General features: G+C 51.2%; 1 protein-coding gene across 11 annotated transcripts in view; it reads left to right on the top strand.

The window, feature by feature from the left end:
* EPS15L1 (epidermal growth factor receptor pathway substrate 15 like 1) overlaps nucleotides 1-17,481 on the top strand; it is a 101,089-nt gene that overhangs the window by 47,265 nt on the left and 36,343 nt on the right. For 9 of the 11 annotated variants that reach the window (XR_009563531.1, XM_060296818.2, XM_030880244.3 and 6 more), the window contains 6 exons: nucleotides 979-1,135; nucleotides 1,381-1,466; nucleotides 4,411-4,483; nucleotides 10,418-10,579; nucleotides 11,122-11,319; nucleotides 12,847-13,011. Coding sequence is in view for 10 of the 11 variants with exons in the window: in XM_060296818.2 (XP_060152801.1) it covers nucleotides 979-1,135; nucleotides 1,381-1,466; nucleotides 4,411-4,483; nucleotides 10,418-10,579; nucleotides 11,122-11,319; nucleotides 12,847-13,011 (841 nt within the window). In the remaining variant the exon portion in view is untranslated. The remainder of the gene's footprint in view (nucleotides 1-978; nucleotides 1,136-1,380; nucleotides 1,467-4,410; nucleotides 4,484-10,417; nucleotides 10,580-11,121; nucleotides 11,320-12,846; nucleotides 13,012-17,481) is intronic. The other 2 variants (XM_060296819.2, XM_060296817.2) reach the window with 1 other exon arrangement.

The following is a 17,481-nucleotide window of genomic DNA, read 5'->3' as shown; positions in this document are numbered from 1 at the left end:
GGGTGTGAAGCAGGACTGGCCCTTGCCAGCAGAATCAGGAAAAATAGTTGCAGTTCGAAATTATCACACCCCGCCCTTGAACTGTGACAAGAACAAAGACATTTTAAAATCAGGCTTGAACAGAGACATTTACAGGGGTCTCCACCAGCCCTGTTCGCTCACAGCGTTTGGACCTGAGTCTGTTACACGTTCCCGGCTCTTCTTTGCTCTGCATCAGGGCATGGTTTCACTACTCTCTCAGTAACTACGTGCAGTGGGGAGGAGACTGCGTGTTGAGTGGACAGAGTGAAGGGATGACATTTTTCACAGATGTGGAGGCCTTGTCCTGGCTGCGTGAGGCTTCCCTTCCCGTACGGCCAGCTCTCGGTGACCAGGGGTGTGGCAGAGCTTCCACACTGCCTTGCCCATGTGCCAGGACACCAGAAGGCCACAAGGGCGGGGTCACCTTAGCAGCGAGGGACTGACCCCTGTGTAGCCATGCCTGGCTTTCCAGGCCCCGTCCCCTCATGATGACAACCCCAGGTGCTGCTTGTCATCCCCATTGAAGGCCAGCGGCTCAGGCCATTCTGATAACCCAAGGCTGCAGGAACCAGCTGAGGATCTGAGTGTGTGCACTCGGCTCCAGCTTCCATTTGCACAGGAATGTGAATCGCATCCACTGCCTGCACACCATCAGAAGCCAGCTGCATGTCTCCTGGCTGCTAACAGGGCTTCCCAAGGGACCGGCTCCTCGGCCCGTGGTGGGGGTGGGCTTGGCGGTTCTCCAGTTGGGAGAAGAGCCCCCTCCTGCCCTGACGCTCTGGTGGGGGGGCTGGGACTGCTCCCCAGGAAGGGGATGTTCAGTAGAAAAGGAGCTGCAGCTGTGGCCCATTGTTTTTATCGTTTTTGTTGTCCATTTTTTAGAAGTGTGGGTTCCACGTACTTGGAACCAATTCTGGTGTTTGTGATGTGTAATTAGCATCCCCACATTTCTCCCAGGGCTCTGGCTGATACGAGGCAAACGGGGAAGTTAAGCAAAGACCAATTCGCGTTAGCTATGTATTTCATTCAGCAGAAGGTCAGTAAAGGCATCGACCCCCCTCAAGTCCTCTCGCCGGACATGGTCCCACCTTCAGAGAGAGGCACTCCCATCCCGGTGAGTAGCCGCTGGCCCATCCCTATCGTGTTTGCGCCACTTCCCTCAGCCCGCCACCAGGTGGCGCTGGCAGCCTGCCCAGCCTTCACTAGGGCCACTCGGGGTGTGTCTGGGCTGCCCAGATGGTTCCCAGGCTGGGGGCTGGAGACAGATGATTTTATCCCTTATTCTAAGACCTACTAGCCCGTGCTGTGCGGTGAGGTCAGCTAGCCAATTTGTAATTCTTTGTCTGAATTTGGTTGCAGGACAGTTCAAGTTCTCTTGGATCGGGGGAGTTTACCGGTGTGAAGGAACTTGATGATATCAGTCAAGAGATCGCCCAGTTACAAAGGTATGTTAAAGCGTCTCCTTCCCTTCAGATTCCAACCAAATCTACGTCCCAGGTTGTTATCGGAAGTAGCAGAGGCTTGTGAACCATGTGGCGAGTTGACCGTCATGAGTTTGTTCAGCAAAAATGAAGGGACACAGATTCTCCTGAGTTCCTGAATTGACTTAATGAGCTCAAGTACTGACATCCTCAGTGGGAGCCGGTGTGGGCTGTGGGGTCTCAGACACATTGTTGCTAGGTGGCCTGCAGGGCACCCACCCCCACCCCCCACCCACCCCCGCCACAGGAAGGCCTTGTAATTTCTGAACACATAAAGTGACTGAGTCTCAGGTAGTGACACTGCTGCTTAGGAGCAACAGGTCAACTCTGAGTCTCAGGCCTTGTGTCCAGGTTTCTGTCTTCACTCCCAGCGCCCACTGCCCTGGTTTCCCCACCTGTAAACAAGGGCTTTGGATGGGGTGTCTGTACTCTCAGAGTCTGGCATAAAAGAATACATCTACTTCCTGTATGCCCCTGTGATCTTCTGCAGAACACCATCCTCTTACCAATTAATTCTGGGGGAGGGTTGGGGGGGGGCGTGCAACGAGCAGAAGGGCCAAAGGCACCCAGCCCTCCACGGGAGACAGACTGTTTCTTGACCGAAAATGAAAACATTACTTTGCCAGAGCGAGCTGGATCCCACTCACAGCTGGATGCCCCTTGGGTGGTGTAGTTTGTGTCCTTAGTGGAGCAGAGCCCTGAGAAGCAAAGGCAGGTCAGATGTCATGTGAGACTGGTTAGGTGGCTGGCTGGCTGGCCACAAAGCCTCAGCCTTGGCCACCTGCTGAAGCCAGACCCTCTGCTTCATGCTCAGCCCAGAGGATGGCTCCCATCTGTCATCTGCTCCCTGGGGCTGTATTTCCAAACCAGAAATCAGCACGTGGAGCCTGACAAGGCTGAGAGGGTCCGTGAGGATGGAGGGCCAGTGTCTCAGAGCCTGGGCAGGCCTGTTACTCAGGACTGCAGGTAGAGGAGGGAGGGGACCCTGTAATGCAAGGGTTGGGGTCTTGGAAGGGACAGTGGTGTCCCAGTCAGGCCAGGGCTGCCTCTTCACAGCTGTGCAGCCTCTGGCAGCCTGGAGCGTTTCCCTGTGAAGGCAAGAGGCAAGCGTGTGCAGAGCAAGAGTGTGCAGGAAGCCAGGCCTGGGTGGCTTTGAGAGTGACCTTCAGGCCTGTTGCTTGGCAGTGTGGCGAAACACGCCTGTCCCCTTGACGTGACTCAGTCGTAATGGGTTGGATGTAAAGAGCACGTTGTATCGTTAGTTAGTTCTTAGACTTGTGGGAACGAACATGCAGATACTCGCGGTTCCATGTCTGGCCCAATGTCCCAGAGGGGGCCTTACTGTCGAGCAAGGGCTGGGTTCCCAGCAGGGGAGGCAGGGTATGTTGGCCACATGAGGTTTCTGATGCCGAGGCAGCCCCCTCAGGCTGCTGTAACAAACTCTCACAGACTGTGGGGCTTGAACAACAGGCCCATACTTACCCCCATCGTGGAGGCTGGAAGTCGAGATAGAGGTGCAGACAGATCCAGTGTCTGATGGGGCCCATCTCCTGGTTCATCGACAGCGTCTTCTCGCCATGTTCTCAGAGGGTGGAGGGGCAAGGAGGTCTCGGGTCTCTCGTAAGGGCGTTAATCCCATTCCTGCAGGCTCCACCCTCATGACCTAAGCATCTCCCAAAGGCCCCACCTCCAAAAACCATCACATTGGGGGGTTAGGGTTTCAACATATGAATTTGTGGGGGGCACAAACAGTCAGTCTCTAAGGAGGAGAGCAAGGCTGGTTGCTGCCCCGGGGGAGCTGTTTGCAGCTGAGGAGGCAGGCAGGGCCCCACCAAGCCCTGGTGCGCACAGCGGCCAGCCACAGCCTCCTGTGAGGGAGTAGCTGGGGGCAGCTGCCGGGCCCAGAGACCCTCACTGCCGCATCTTGCTGCCAGCCCTCTGGACTCCTCACCCAACTTTGCATCACTCCAAACACCTCACCATGGCTCCTCCAGCCGAGCTATGCCTTCTTGTTCCCATCGCCTAGAATGTTTTTCCATCATATATTCCCTTCATAGGCCATGTCCTCAGAGTCCTTCCCTGGTCATCGTATGCAGGACATTGCACACCCCCTTTCCTTATCCCATTGGATTTCCCTTCGTGGTACTTAGGTTGTGTGCCTTTGTGTGTTGATTTGTTGCCTGTCTCTCTCACTGGCCTGTGAGCTCCGTGAAGGTAGGGCCTCACTCCGTGTGTCCTCGTGTCTTCAGTGCTCAGTCTTCTGAGCAGTTATTGCTCACCATTCATGAGCGAGTGTACGTAGGATTTAGAGAATGTATTCATTTTCTGTTGCTGTGTATGGAATGGCTTAAAACAGCACAAATGGCTTAAAACAGCTCTGTAGACCAGGAGTCTAGATGGGCTTAACTGGGCTTCTTGCTCAGGGCCTCACAAGGTCGAATTCAAGGTGTTGTCCAGGTAGGTGGGGATCTGAATCGAGTTGCTCAAAGTTGGGAGTCTGGGGTCTGCTTTCCGTGCTGTGTGGCCAGGGGCTCATTCTGCTCTGAGAGGCTGCCCGGTGCCTGCTCTCTCGTGACCCCTCCATCTTCAAAGTCAGCAGGGGCACATCCAGCCCTTCTCACCCTGGACATTGCTTTGACATTCTCTGCTTTAAAAGGCTTGTGCGGCCATGTTGGGGGCAAAGCCTCATGGCATCCACAGGTTCGACCCACACTTGTAGGGGAGGAGGTCAGGTAGGGCAGATGGTCACTGGGGGCGTTCCTATACTTCTGCCCCCCACTGAGTGGGGCGAGCCCGGGTGGGTTTCTGTGGGATGGATGGGATTGGGTCTTGAGAAGTTGGGATACTGGGGGAACGGTCAACTCATTCACTCTATCTGTGCTTTCCTGAACTATTTTTAAACACACAGAGAGAAATACTCACTGGAACAAGACATTAGAGAAAAGGAAGAGGCAATCAGACAGAAAACCAATGAAGTACAGGTAAGCACTTGGCTGGTTTTCGAGGAATCAACCTTGTGTCACACGCAGTGCAGGGAGTTCCCAGCAGTGATGGTGGAGCAGGGCAAAGGGGGGGCACCGATGCACTCATTGGAAACTTGAGCTTTTGGGGGCTTCCAAGTGATTTTTTTTTTAGTTTCTTATACCATAAGTAGTGGATTTTTTAAAAATTGAGATGTACAATTCATATAACATAAAATCTGCTGTTCTAAAGTATACAGTTCAGTGGTGTTTAGCATGCTCAGTGTGTTGCTTAACGACCACCTCTGTCTAGTTCCAGAACATCTCCATCACCCCAAAAGGGGACCCCATCCTCATTAGCCGTTTCTCCCCATTCCCGCTCCCAGCCCCTGACAGCCACGAATCCACTTTCTGTCTCTATGGGTTTGTCCGTTCCGGACATTTCATATAAAGGGAATCATACAACATTCGGCTTTTTGTGTCTGGTTTCTTTCACTCAGCCTGAAGGACAGTCCTGCTTGGAGAGTCTCTTGTGGGTGGTGGTGACAGCGACACTGGGGGTCTGACTGCTGGGGCTCAAACCTGGCTCTCCTTAGCAGCTGTGTGACCTTGGGCAAGTTACTTAACATCTCTAGGCCTCGTGTGACGTTGGTAGTGAGTGGTCTGCTCTCCCGGGCGGTGGGCTGGAGCATGGGGTCTGGCACGTGCTCAGCACTCACTCGTCGTCTGGGCAGAGGGAGGCTGTGCCAGAAGCGAAATGGTCAGTGCATGGGAGCTGCACCCTTGAAGAGACATCGGTTCCGAGATGTCTCAGGTCTGAATGAATAGAGACGGCTCTGCCGTCGTGAGGAGACTCGAGTTGTCTGTGGGGCTCTGAGAGCGTGGCTGAGCTGTGCCGCTGGGCCTGACAGTCTCTGCTTGGGGCTTCGAGTGCTCTGAGCTCAGAGCCAGGGAAGGAGGAGCGAGGCTGAGCAGTCAGCGCTGCAGCCCCCACGGCTCGGCCAGGGGACTGTGGGTGGGTGGCTCAGCCTCCCGGCCTCCGTCTTCCCACCTGGCAGTGAGGATCAGCGCCAAGAGCAGCATCTGGCCGCCGTGTGCACCGCCTGAGTGGCTGGTTCTTTCTGGGCCACCTCCTAGGGCAGCGACCTGAGCCAGGCCAGGGGAAGCAGCACCTGACTCAGTCAGGCTCATGGGGTGCTGGGCGGCCCTCTTTCCCCCTCCCCTGAGCCTGTCCGCAAAGGGGCTCTAGGATTCCATGAGATACCCAGTGGACAGATGGCATGCAGTGCCTGCCCGCCGGCTGCGGGAAATGTCCTCTGTCGTAGCTGCCGTCTGCAGGTGGGGTAGGGTGGATGCTTTGGGACTCTCATTGGTTCACGCTGTGCAGTGTCCAGGCTCTTCTTTCCTGGCTTCTCACTCTGTACACGTTGGCATCAGGGGTTGGGCCTTACATGGTCCCCTGGAATGTTTTGGATTAGAAGGCAGGGAACAGCCTGCCTCTATCATTGTGTTTTGGTTTTGTTTGGTTTTTTTTTCTCAAATGAGTTGCATCATTTATATGACCACAGGTGAAGTGACTCTATTTTTCTGGGTGTTTGTATGTTCATCCTATCATTTTATTCTCACCTCAGCCCTCTGATTTCCACCCATGTCCTAGAACTGACCCCTCAGACACAGTTCCCTGTCACCCGTATCACCTCACCCCCATCCTTTCAGCTGTTTGGTGTGGTGGTGCTGGCCTCATCTTCCCTTTCACCTTGGCCCTGGCCCGGCTGACCACGTGGGTCCCTGGGCAGTTCTCCCTCCCGTTGTGTCTGGGTCGCTCTGCACGAGCTCTGGTTTGCATTCCCAAAGCTGGGGATCTGGGTGCTGTGATGGCCTTTGGCTCCAGGGAAACCAGTCACCGGGTCTCTGGCACCTGCTCCTGGGCAATTCTAAGAAAGCCGTTGGGTCGCTGTGATGCCTGGAGGTGCTTTCCCCTCTGATCTGTGGCAGGCTCAGCAAGGCCACCCAAAACCCTCGCTACTGGGCTCTGACAGTGCACTCCTGCAGCCTTTGAGATGCTGGGGTCCGTGTGGGCCCCGATGGCCCCTCAGAGCTGGAGGGGGCCCAGCTCCAGCCAGGCCAGCCCCTGTCCCACAGGAGCATCACGTGTACTCCAACGAGGACAGGCCCCTGCTGTCGTGTGATGGCAGCTCCTTGGTCAGGGACAGAACACTATATATATTTTAAAGTTCCTCTGTGAAAACCAGGTTTGATTTTGGTTCCTGCTGCCTTTTCCCAGATGGGTTTGGCCAGGACATCATGTGCCATGCCTGCCAGCACAGGCTGCAGGTCAGGGCCCAGCGTCGAGTAGCAGGCCTTGGTCCTCAGGTTAGTTTATGTTTGGTTTTAAGCAGTGGAGCTTCAGCTTCAGCCCCCTCAGGCCTCCCCTTCCCCCTCCTGCCCTGGGGATCTCTCCATTTCCATGGCTACTGTCTTAGTGAGAACCTGTAGCATCTTTGCCTGGTTTACTGTTGCATTTTGTTTTTGTAACAACAGCTTCACTGAGATGTAATTCACATACTATACAATTCATCCATTTAAAGCGTATAATTCAGTCGTTTTTAGCATATGCACAGAGTTGTACAGCCATCGCCACAGTCAATTGCAGAACATTTTCATCACTCCAAAACGAAACCCCCTACCCATTAGCGATCCCCAGTCCTTCCCCAGCCCTTGGCAACCACTAATCTACATTCTTTTCTCTGAATTTTTCTGTTTGGGACATTTCATATCAATGGGATCACATACTATGTGGCCTTTTGAGTCTGGCCTCTTTTCACTCAGTGTAGTTTTCAGGGTTCATTCATGTTGTTGCATGTGTCAGTGCTTCATTCCTTTTTATGACTGAATAACGCTTCAGTGTATGGCTGTTTTATTCATTGCTTCGTTAGTTGATGGTTGTTTGTGTTTTTCTACTTTTTAGCTATAGCAAGTAATGCCACTGTGAATATTAATGTGCAAGTTTTTGTGTGGATATATGATTTCACTTCTCTTAGGTGTGCGTGTATATATATACATTTAAGAGTGAAGTTGTGGGTCACATGGTAACTGTATGTTTAACCCTTTGAGGAATTGCCAGACTGTTTTCCAAAGTGGCTGTACCATTTTTCATTCTCACTTTCTCCACATCCTCACCAACACTTGATATTTTCCATTTTTTATTATAGCCTTCCTAGTGGGTGTGGAGGGGTATCTCATTGATGCTGTCCCTAATGTTGATGAGCATCTTTTCACGTACTTATTGGCCATTTGTGTATTTTCTCTGGAGGAAAGCTAATTCAGACCCTTTGCCCATTTTTAAATTGGGTTATTTGTCTTTTTATAGTTGAGTTGTAAGAGTTCTTTATATTTTCTAGATAAATTCCCTTATCAGATAAATGATTTGCAAATATTATGTCCCCATCTTTGGGTTGTCTTTTCACTTTCTTGATGGTTGTACCCGGGCCCTCGGCAATGAAAGTGAGGAGTCCTAACCACTGGACTACCAGGGAATTCCCTGAAGCACAAAGGTTTAAAATTTTCCAGTTATTTATTCCGTTTTTTTGCTTTTGCTTTTGGTATCATATCCAAGAACCCATTGCCAAATCCAAGGTCACAAAGATTTACCACACATTTTCTTCTAAGAGTTTTATAGCTTTAGCTGTTACATTTAGGTCTTTGATCCATTTTGAGTGAATTTTTACGTAATGTGTGAAGTAGGGGTCCAACTTCATTGTTTAGCATGTGGAGGGCCCGTTGTCCCAGAACCATTTCTTGAAGAGACTAATCTTGCCCCCACTGAATGGTCTTGGCACCGTTTTCAAAAATCCATTGGTCGTAGACATGTGGATTTATTTCTGAACTCTCAGTTCTATCCCATTGATTTCTGCCTTTCCTTATGCCAGTATCACACTGTCTTGATTACTGTTGCTTTGCAGTAAGTTTTGAAATCGACAAGTGTGAGTCCTCCAGCCTTGTATTTTTCAAGCTTGTTTTGGCTCTCCTGATGAGATCGGGCCCGTTCCGCGTGGTGTGGCCGTAGACTGTTTTGGCTATTCTGGGTCCCTTTCGTTTCCTTATAAATTTTGGAATCTGCTTGTCAGAAGCTGGCTTGCGTTCCAGTGGGGATTGCTCTGAGTCTGTAGGTTGTCTGGGTTTTTTCTGTCTTCTCTTTGCTCAGACACCTCCCCCACTTTGACCCCAGCGCTCTTCCTAACCAGAAGCTGGCAGGTCATCTTCCCGTGGGCTTTTCCGTGGCTACGGTAGGGCTGACCCTCCTTCCTCCTTCGTCTCCCCCTTCCCCATCACTTGTCCTTCCCTCAGATGTGGCAAACCCACATTCCCTACTCTGCCATTAGCTTCCTATCAGACATTCATTGTTAGCTCTCCCAAACTTGTTGGACTTGAGGTCTGTTCTTAAAGGTTGGGGACAAGGAGACTGGGGAGCAAAGAACCTAGCCCCCCAAAATAGCTCAGAGGTGTGTTTTGGCTGTTGAGAGAGGAGAGAGAGAGCCGTGATTTTTTTGTCCTCAAAGCAGGGAGAGGGAGACCCTGCACCTCCTTCGAGTTTTCTTCTGAAATGACGTCAGCCACCAGCAGCCCCGGCCAGCCCTGGGGATTGGCCTCACCACTCCTGTCCTCCCTGACCGCCCAACAGTCCCCTCAAGTCCGCCCCTTCCTTTGATACGCATGGCCACAACCTCACCCAGGCTGCCATCACCTCTCCCTCGGCCCCAGCTTGAGTCCCCTCCCCACTGTCAGCCCCACAGGCCATGCTCTCCCCTCCCATCCCATCCCTGCTTTAGTTATCTGTCTTACAGGTAGGTAAGACATCCCATAAGACATTCGCCTGGTTGAAAATGGACGCCTCCTGCCCTCCCCTGTACCCGCAGAGGTGTAGTCCATCAGCTTCCATGAGGCCTTCCAGGAAGGTCATGTGTGTGTGTGTCAGGAGAGACGTCTGTGCGTATTCCCCCCTTCCTGATTGCACAAATGCCACAGTGCCTCACACGTGTGCTCTGCTGCATGCCTCGTTCATTTCACATTATAACTCTGTTACAAGGTGGAGTGTCCCTCAGGGTGGGCTGTGCTACAAGTCCAGCCAACTCCGCCTGTGGAAGTTTGCATTGTTGACAGATCTTGCCATCACAAACATTGCACGTTTTCACTTGCGCCATCCCCCTCTAGGATCCTTTCCCTAGAGGTCTAACAGTCGAGTCTGAAGACACCCGCACTGGTCGTCTCGTTAGATACGGCCCACGTGGAGGAGCTTTAGCAGCTGAGAATCATCATGTCCTGCTCCCATTTTAGATGTCTGCAGGGGCTTCCTGCTGCAGAAGCCAGTGCCGTCTTTGGCATGGCCTTTGGGGCACGGACTCTGGTGCCCTCGGCCCGCTTTCCTTTGATCCAGCTGGAGCACGGCACCCCTTTCTCTTTGGGGTCCTCTGCGGCCCCGTCCACTCTTCACATTCCTGGCTCTTTTCCTGGCTACCACCTGCTCGTCCTTTGGGTTCGTCGAAGTGGTGCTTCCTTGAGCTCTTGTCCACCTGTGCAGCATCAGTATGGTCTCCCCATGCCCCCGTGACTCTGACTGACAGTCTGACCCATGCTATCCCATGTTCGTCTCAGTTCGTGTCTGGGTGATGCCCTTCCCGCCCCAATGATGACCACATGTCACTGGAGAGCTCTTCTTGCCAGGAGCCCAGCCCCACTCCTGGTGTCTGGCCTCTCTTAGGCCATCAGTAAGTATTTGCTGAGGGACTTAGTGAGAGATTCAGCTGGGGCCACCACACTGAGATGTGTGTGGTATTCCCTGTGGAGTGTGCGGTTTTGTAGGACATCTTGGGGGCTCCAGCCCAGGCTGAGACAGTGTTAGCTTGGACGTGCCCCATGTGAACAAGTCTCGAGTAAATTCATGCCACCCTCCCCTAGGAATTGCAAAATGATTTAGACCGGGAAACAAGCAGTTTGCAAGAGCTGGAAGCTCAGAAACAGGACGCCCAAGACCGCCTGGACGAAATGGATCAGCAAAAGGCCAAGCTCCGAGACATGCTGAGTGACGTCAGGCAGAAGTGCCAGGATGAGACCCAGATGGTAAGTCATCATCCCCCCCTCTCCCCGCTGAGCCCAGCAGGGGAAGGAGGCTTCTTACAGACTTCCCTGAGCTCACCATGACCGTCTCAGCTCAAGGTTGAGATGTCTACTGGTTTAATAGAGTAGTTGAACGTATCATGTGGAAAAGTGTCCAAGCATTTGTGGCCTGACCTCAGTCTCATCCACCATGTTACATGTATAAGCATGAACCCGTGTGTGCACACCACCCTGACCCATGCCCCACAGCACGGTGTGGGCACGTGTCTCCCCTCCCCTGGTGTCTTAGCTGCTTGTTACAAACCAGGGAGGCTGCAGCTTCAGCAGACTGTAAAACCCTTACATCCTGGTCTGAGGCCTCTTGTGGGGACATTCAGCCCCAGGGGACAGACAGATTGCCTATGCTTGTCCCGGGTGTGGAGAGGGGTCCATGTAAAGGAAGCCAGGCGTCGGGCTTTCAGGCTGGTGTCCTCTTCCCTGGGTCAGCTTGTTTCAAGAACATGAGCCAGAATTCTTCCTCGAAGTCGTGTTTCATCTCTTTTCAGATTTCCTCACTGAAGACTCAGATCCAGTCCCAGGAATCCGACCTCAAGTCCCAGGAAGACGACCTGAACCGGGCCAAATCTGAGCTGAACCGACTGCAGCAGGAGGAGACGCAGCTGGAGCAGAGCATTCAGGCTGGGAAAGTTCAACTGGAAACCATCATCAAGTCCCTGAAATCCACGCAAGACGAAATCAACCAGGTATCTCCGAGGGGGTGGGGCGAGGCCTGCCACCACTGGCTGTGGCCGGGGGCTTCTGGGGTCTCCTGCCAAGCAGGGTGGCTGCCACGAGCAAAGCAGTCACAGAGGGGTGTGCGACCAGCGGTCCCAGGTGTCTGTGCCGCAGTAGTTGTTTTCTTTGCTCTCACCCACCTCCCTTTCTTCTTGGAAGCCTTCATTCAGCCTGAAGGTGAAGTGCTGAGAACCCCCCCAGCGTGCGTTCCACCATCGTGTTGACTTTGGCCTGGTGGTGTCTGCTTTGCCTCACTGGCCTTCCACTTCCCCGCCTGAGTGCACATCATTTTTGTGGAGCGGGTGGGGTCTGGGTGAGGACATTAAGTTAACTCATTTGGAGAGAGCCTTGGGTTCAGGACATGCTCTCCCCAACCTTGGTCCTTGTACAAGCAAGAGGGACAGAGTCCAAGACACCTTCCAGCACCCATCTGTCCCCATGTATTGATAGTTCGAAGACCAGCACACCGAGGAGGCCCCATCCTCTCAGGAGCATCGCCCCAATGGGCCCCTGTCCAAGTACCCCTCCCTGTCCCGCTCTGGGGTGAAGGCCTTGAGGCCTGTGGCCGCTGCCCACCAGCAGAGGGAGAGCTCTTTTCCTGCTCCCCTGTATGTAACGGCTAAAGGCCTCCTTGCTCGCCCTCGAGTGTCCCACCTGCAGAGTGAGGGTGATGTTTGTTAGACCTTGGCAGTATCTAAATGCGTGTTCATGCTTCCTTTCTTTTGACTGACTTGATCTCTTTGCTCTTTTTGCCAGTTTACTGGCAAAAGTTGATCACAAACTCAAATCTCAGGGCTTTAATGCCATATATTGTGCTTTTTTGTTAATTAATACCTGTAGGGTTATCTTATGTCTTTTCCCTCCCAGCCTTTGGAGTTTATAAAACATAGGTAGGAGCCAAGGCATAAATGTATGTTAGTGATAATGATAACGATATTAAAAATGATAGCTGCTGCTTATTAAGGCCCACCCTGCCGGACACTGCAAGAGGGGTTTTACCCGTCATTTCCAGGGCTCCATCTTGGAGAAGAGGAAACAGAGAGGTTAGATCACCAGTGCATATGAGACAGTTAAGATAAAGCTGGGGTCTGTCTGACGTCACAGATTGCCTTCCTTCCCCTGGCCTCACGTGCCTCCTCCAGGAACAAGGAGGAGCAAATGGGGTAATAAAATCCCACGAAGGAAAGTGACCGCTGAATATCACTTTGAATAGATTGTACATCTGGATTTTGTCCCATTCCACTTCCTTCTGAGTCACCAAATGTCTGAACACTTGCCTTTCTCAGGGACCGCCTGGGGCAGCAGAAGGGTCTCGTCTTGGTTTACAAGTGGTCTCGCGTCTCATAAACATGGCAACAGGGATTGTCTACTCCGTAGATGGGTAATTCAGTTACCATTGTGAATCGTCCGGGGTTGGATGTTAGGAGAAAAAAATGTGTTGCCTAATACTCTTTTCCTAAACCCTACTTGATGCCGACGATGTCTCTATTGTACAGGCAAGAAGCAAGCTTTCCCAGCTGCACGAAAGCCACCAGGAAGCCCAGAGGAGTCTGGAGCAGTATGACGAGGTGCTCGACGGGGCCCATGGCGCCAGTTTGACCAACTTAGCAGAGCTGAGCGAGGGCGTCTCCCTGACAGAGAGGGGCGGTTTTGGAGCCATGGTAAAGGTTGAACAAATGTAAATGTAAAGGTCCCGGCCCCACACTGGGATCAGAGAAGGCCCTGCCCGCTTGATCCAGCACTTGCCAGCCTCGATTCTGTTCAAGTGCAGGGTGTTTCTTGTTTTCGCTGCTGCTTTGCGTGTCCCCACCAGCCCTGCAGCCTGGCGTCCGGGGCCACACTCCATCCTGGTGTCTGGGACAAAGCCAAGGATAGGCCTGAATCCTTTCTAAGACCAGTTTGTAAAGACCTCCATCTCCGTGAGCTGATCACCCAAATTTGGAGGGCTTCCCAAACTTAACCAAAATTGGATCAACTCTCATACATTGTGAAACCCCGCATCCTACTAATTGAGAGTTTGGAGGAATGTGTGTGTGTGTGTGTGTGTGTGTGTGTGTGTTTCTGTGTTTCTACAAGGAGCACCTTGAAAATCACACGTATAGGTAAAGATCAAGAACAATGACAGCCCTCCTGGGGTGTTGCTGTATCACCTATGAATTGGCCTCTCTCCTGAAATCTTGGTTACGTTTGAGACTTTGGCACTTGGGTTCAAACCTCATGACCCTGGGGGTGCTGGTGAAGGCCCGAGAGAGGCCGTTGGCCTCTTAGGTTTCTGCAGGCCTTCAGGCTGCTGACATCCAGCAGTGTTACTTTGTCCTTTGTTCCTGCCAGAGTTGGCTGTAGCAGCCCTGAGCCCTGGCGTGTGCCGTTTTGCAGTTTACTCTGGCTGACGAGAGTGTCTTTGTGCATCTCTGTGCTGTTGCGGGAGCCAGTGGGATGCTGTTGGTCTCCGTGGTTTCGTCGTGCTCTGCTCCCAAAGCCTTTCACCGCACGCCCCGCACTGCCATCTCTCTCTCCCAGGCTCTTGCTCCTGGCCCTGTTTGCCTCATGGATTCCTTCCCCTCCTTGTAATAATTCAGCCTCTCTGTCTCTCTTCATGTGAGACTCGGCTCTTTCTGTGCATTTCTTGACATGTTTCTTTTCTCAGTAGCCAAGTGCTCAGTCCCAAGGATTTATGGGGAAGCTTACGCCTCCTCCCCCCAGATTGCAGAAGACCTGTTGGTGTTCTCATCTGTCTCCTGTCTCTGGCCGTCACTGCCTCCCTCCGCCATTCACACATTCCTTTCCTCAGGGAATTGTAAACGAGTGAATTCCATATCTGCTCCTGGGCCCGTTGTCAGCTTCGTCAGCTTTACCGTCTACATAGAGACTGTGAACGTTCCTTCTTCCTGAACCGAGTGAGGCAGAATTTCCTGCTTGGCTGTCTGTCTCAGAGTGTGCGTTTCAGCTTCTTAGCCCTGCTCTGATTCTTCCCTCTGTCACTGGTACCCTCACACGGCTCTTGGCTTGCCCTGTTCCGTCTTAGTTCATGGAACAGCTCACTTTTAAACCCTCTCGCAGGCTTTGATAAGATTGGTTTCCTTGGATAAAAAGTTGACAGTGAAGTGGCAGTTTGAAAGCAGCATGGGACTTCCCTCCCCTCTCCTGCCCCCCACAGATTTTTTTACCTTTATTTTTATTCATCTCATTAGCGGGCACAGTTTACATGATAGTCAGTTCATCTTGAAACGTCGACGTCGCATATGTTACGTAGAAACTCAAAACCAGTGTTTGAGAGAAAAACTATTTTTATCTTGTTGTACAAATACAGTTTTTAAAGCACTTTTTGGTTTGTTTCCATTTCTTAATAAACACTTTGAAGAGGGCTTTTTGTTTACTCCTGGACATTTCAGGACTGCTCCGGAGGAGAGGGACCTCTCTTAGTTCTCTTTGAGGGGATGAAAGTGAGGAGTTTAGTTTCTTGAGAACAAGTGTAACCAAAGAGGTGCGTCTAGAACTTTCTAAGTCTGGACGGTTTTACTAAAGTTACTAAGTTTAGTGTTAGGCTCACATGATTTTACTTTGTCCAAGACAGCAGGATTCTTAAAGCCATATTTATTTCTTATCTGTCATCCACTGATGAGAATACTGGCCTCTTGTCCTTGGAGTCAGCACTCGGCCAACCGGTCTACTAGAGAGAAGGTAATAAATCATCCCAGCCTTTAGTCTCGCCGAGAACTCATCATGAAAGAAGGGCTTGTCTGTCACATCCAGCCCCTGGAGTGCTGGAGCCAGTTTTATTGACTCTCCAGAGCCGATTATTAAATAGGAATTTTGTAAGCTGTTATTCAACCTTTGGTAACTGGACGTCAACCATGGTGGGAGTAGCTACACCATGGGAATTGGCAGAGGCTAACAATCAGGGCTTTTTTTTTTTTCCCCCAGAGCGCTGGTTCACCAGCACACCACTGCCTAGCCCCCATCTAAAGGGAAGGAACGTCACAGAATGTCACCTAGATGCCCTTTCAGAGTTGTCATGTCTGTTTCCCAAGAAGTGCAGTAATTAAGACCAGAACTCATTGTTCGAGGTGTTCTCCCTCTGCCACGGGTCGGATCGTTCACCCCGTGCTTGGCAGCTGCACTTGCGTCTCCCAAGCGGGCAGACGGCTCCGTGCTCGTTGGCAGGAGGTCAGTGGATGGTGGAGTTTACGGCCTCTCTGCACCAGGGGAAATCTAGTTTTCTGCTCTGGATCTGTGAAATGGAATCCAAACCACCTGTGGTTACCCTAACCACATGAATCCTGCTGGGGTCTTCTTAGGCTTCTCCTTTGAAGGGGAGGGAGCGGTTGCTGCCTTAGGCAAACAGTTGCTCCTGAGAGAGAGATTGCAGACTTGACTTTCCGCTCAGGGGATTTCGGGCCAGACCCCCCAGGATCAGTCTCTTCTCTGCCATTGTCCACGGTTATTTGTCAGTCTTCCAAGTGGCAATTGAAAACATTATAAAAACAAAAACAAAACAACACAACCAATTTGTACATCAGTGCTAATTAAAAACTAAACAGAAGCTTCCACACCGAGGCCAAGTTGTCATTCTTAACTCACTACTTTATCCACCTCATACAGCATCTCTCTCTGTTCTTCTGGAACAGATACGTTCCTTCCCCTGGGCTGCAGTGCGAGAGGTTTATTTTCCACACCGGCCTCCTGGCTTCCTTAGATTATGACTTCTCCATCACGTTGATCTGTGTCTCAGAACCCCATTGGGTGCTTGCTGGCGTGGGCATGTCACAGTAGTTAGCAGTACGACGTCCTTACTGAGTCCTTGCCCTGCTATCAGACACAGTTCTTGCAGACATCGGTACTTACTTGCCTAAGAACTGGCTTATTTTCCCCACCTTGGGAAACCCTGTGGTTGGAGGCTCCAGATAATCTTTCTCAGGTAAGGAAAATCGTTCCGTATTCATCAGAGGGCAGGGGTGTTGGTCAGTCCTTCCGAAGCCTTGGGCTTCCTGTTAGCCTGGTGCCTCTGAGATCCGTCCTGCTCCCTGAAGTCAACTGGCCCGGGGTGGTAGGAGCCTCGTCAGGAATCTTCCTTTTGGCCCCTTTGACGTCATTGCCCTGTATTTTCACGGAAGCCGAGCTCTTTAATCATTTGGTTTTGGTCAGTTGGAATAATGGCTGAGTTTGCCAGCCCCGAGGATGCTGACACATTTGCCAGATTTAGTGAGGATGTTGTGCTTTTTAACATCATAGTGAAACCTTCATGTTTTCACTGAGGGTGTGTCTTCATTAACCAAAATATCTCAGTATTTCTGAACCAAGTACACCGGCCCTATGTGTACTGTGAAGCCTCTCCCCAGCCCTTTCAGGTCATTTTCCACTATAAAGACGTGCTCTTCAAAAGCCGGTTTTTTTCCCTTCTGATTTAAATATTCTTGTTTGTTTCTAGAAATAAGCACTTTAAAAAAAAAATGCAAAGTGTTGCATATGCTCTAGTAGTTCTAACTGCGTAAGCACTCATTTCCTCTCAGGATGTAAATAGCCAGCATGTTTCTTGGTGTGGAAACGGCATTTTTGAAAATGCCCACGTAGGTAACACACTCTGAGGAGGTGTTTGAGGGAGGCACACCTTTGGACAAGGCCTCCGGCTGCAGTCGTCGGTGGCTCATTACATTTTCTTTCTGACATTTCCAAAAACATGACTTTTTTTCTGACTCGATTTTTTTGTTTTAATTGTGGCAAAAGGCACGTAACGTAGAATTTACCATCTTAACCATTTTTCATTGTACAGTTCAGTAGTGTTAAGTTTATTCACATTGTACCACTAAGCGCCAGAACTTTTTCATACCCATTAAACAGTAACTCCCCCTCCCCCCTCCCCCAGTCCCTGGCACCCACTATTCTGCTTTCTGTCTCTATGAATTTGATGTCTCTAGGGACTTCATGTAAGTAGAATTACACAATATTTGTCTTCTTGTGACTGGCTTCTTTCACTTAGCATAATGTGTTCAGGGTTCATCTGTGTTGCATGTGTCAGAATTTCCTTTTTAAGGCTGAATAGTATTCCATTGTATGTACATACCACATTTTGCTTATTCATTCATCCATCAGTAGACGCTTGGGTTGCTTCCACTCAATGATTTTTAAATAAA

Source organism: Globicephala melas, chromosome 3 (genome assembly GCF_963455315.2).
Source record: "Globicephala melas chromosome 3, mGloMel1.2, whole genome shotgun sequence".
Taxonomy (NCBI): Eukaryota; Metazoa; Chordata; class Mammalia; order Artiodactyla; family Delphinidae; genus Globicephala; species Globicephala melas.
Note: the sequence above shows the minus strand (reverse complement) of the source record. Positions and strands in the feature narration are given on the sequence as shown.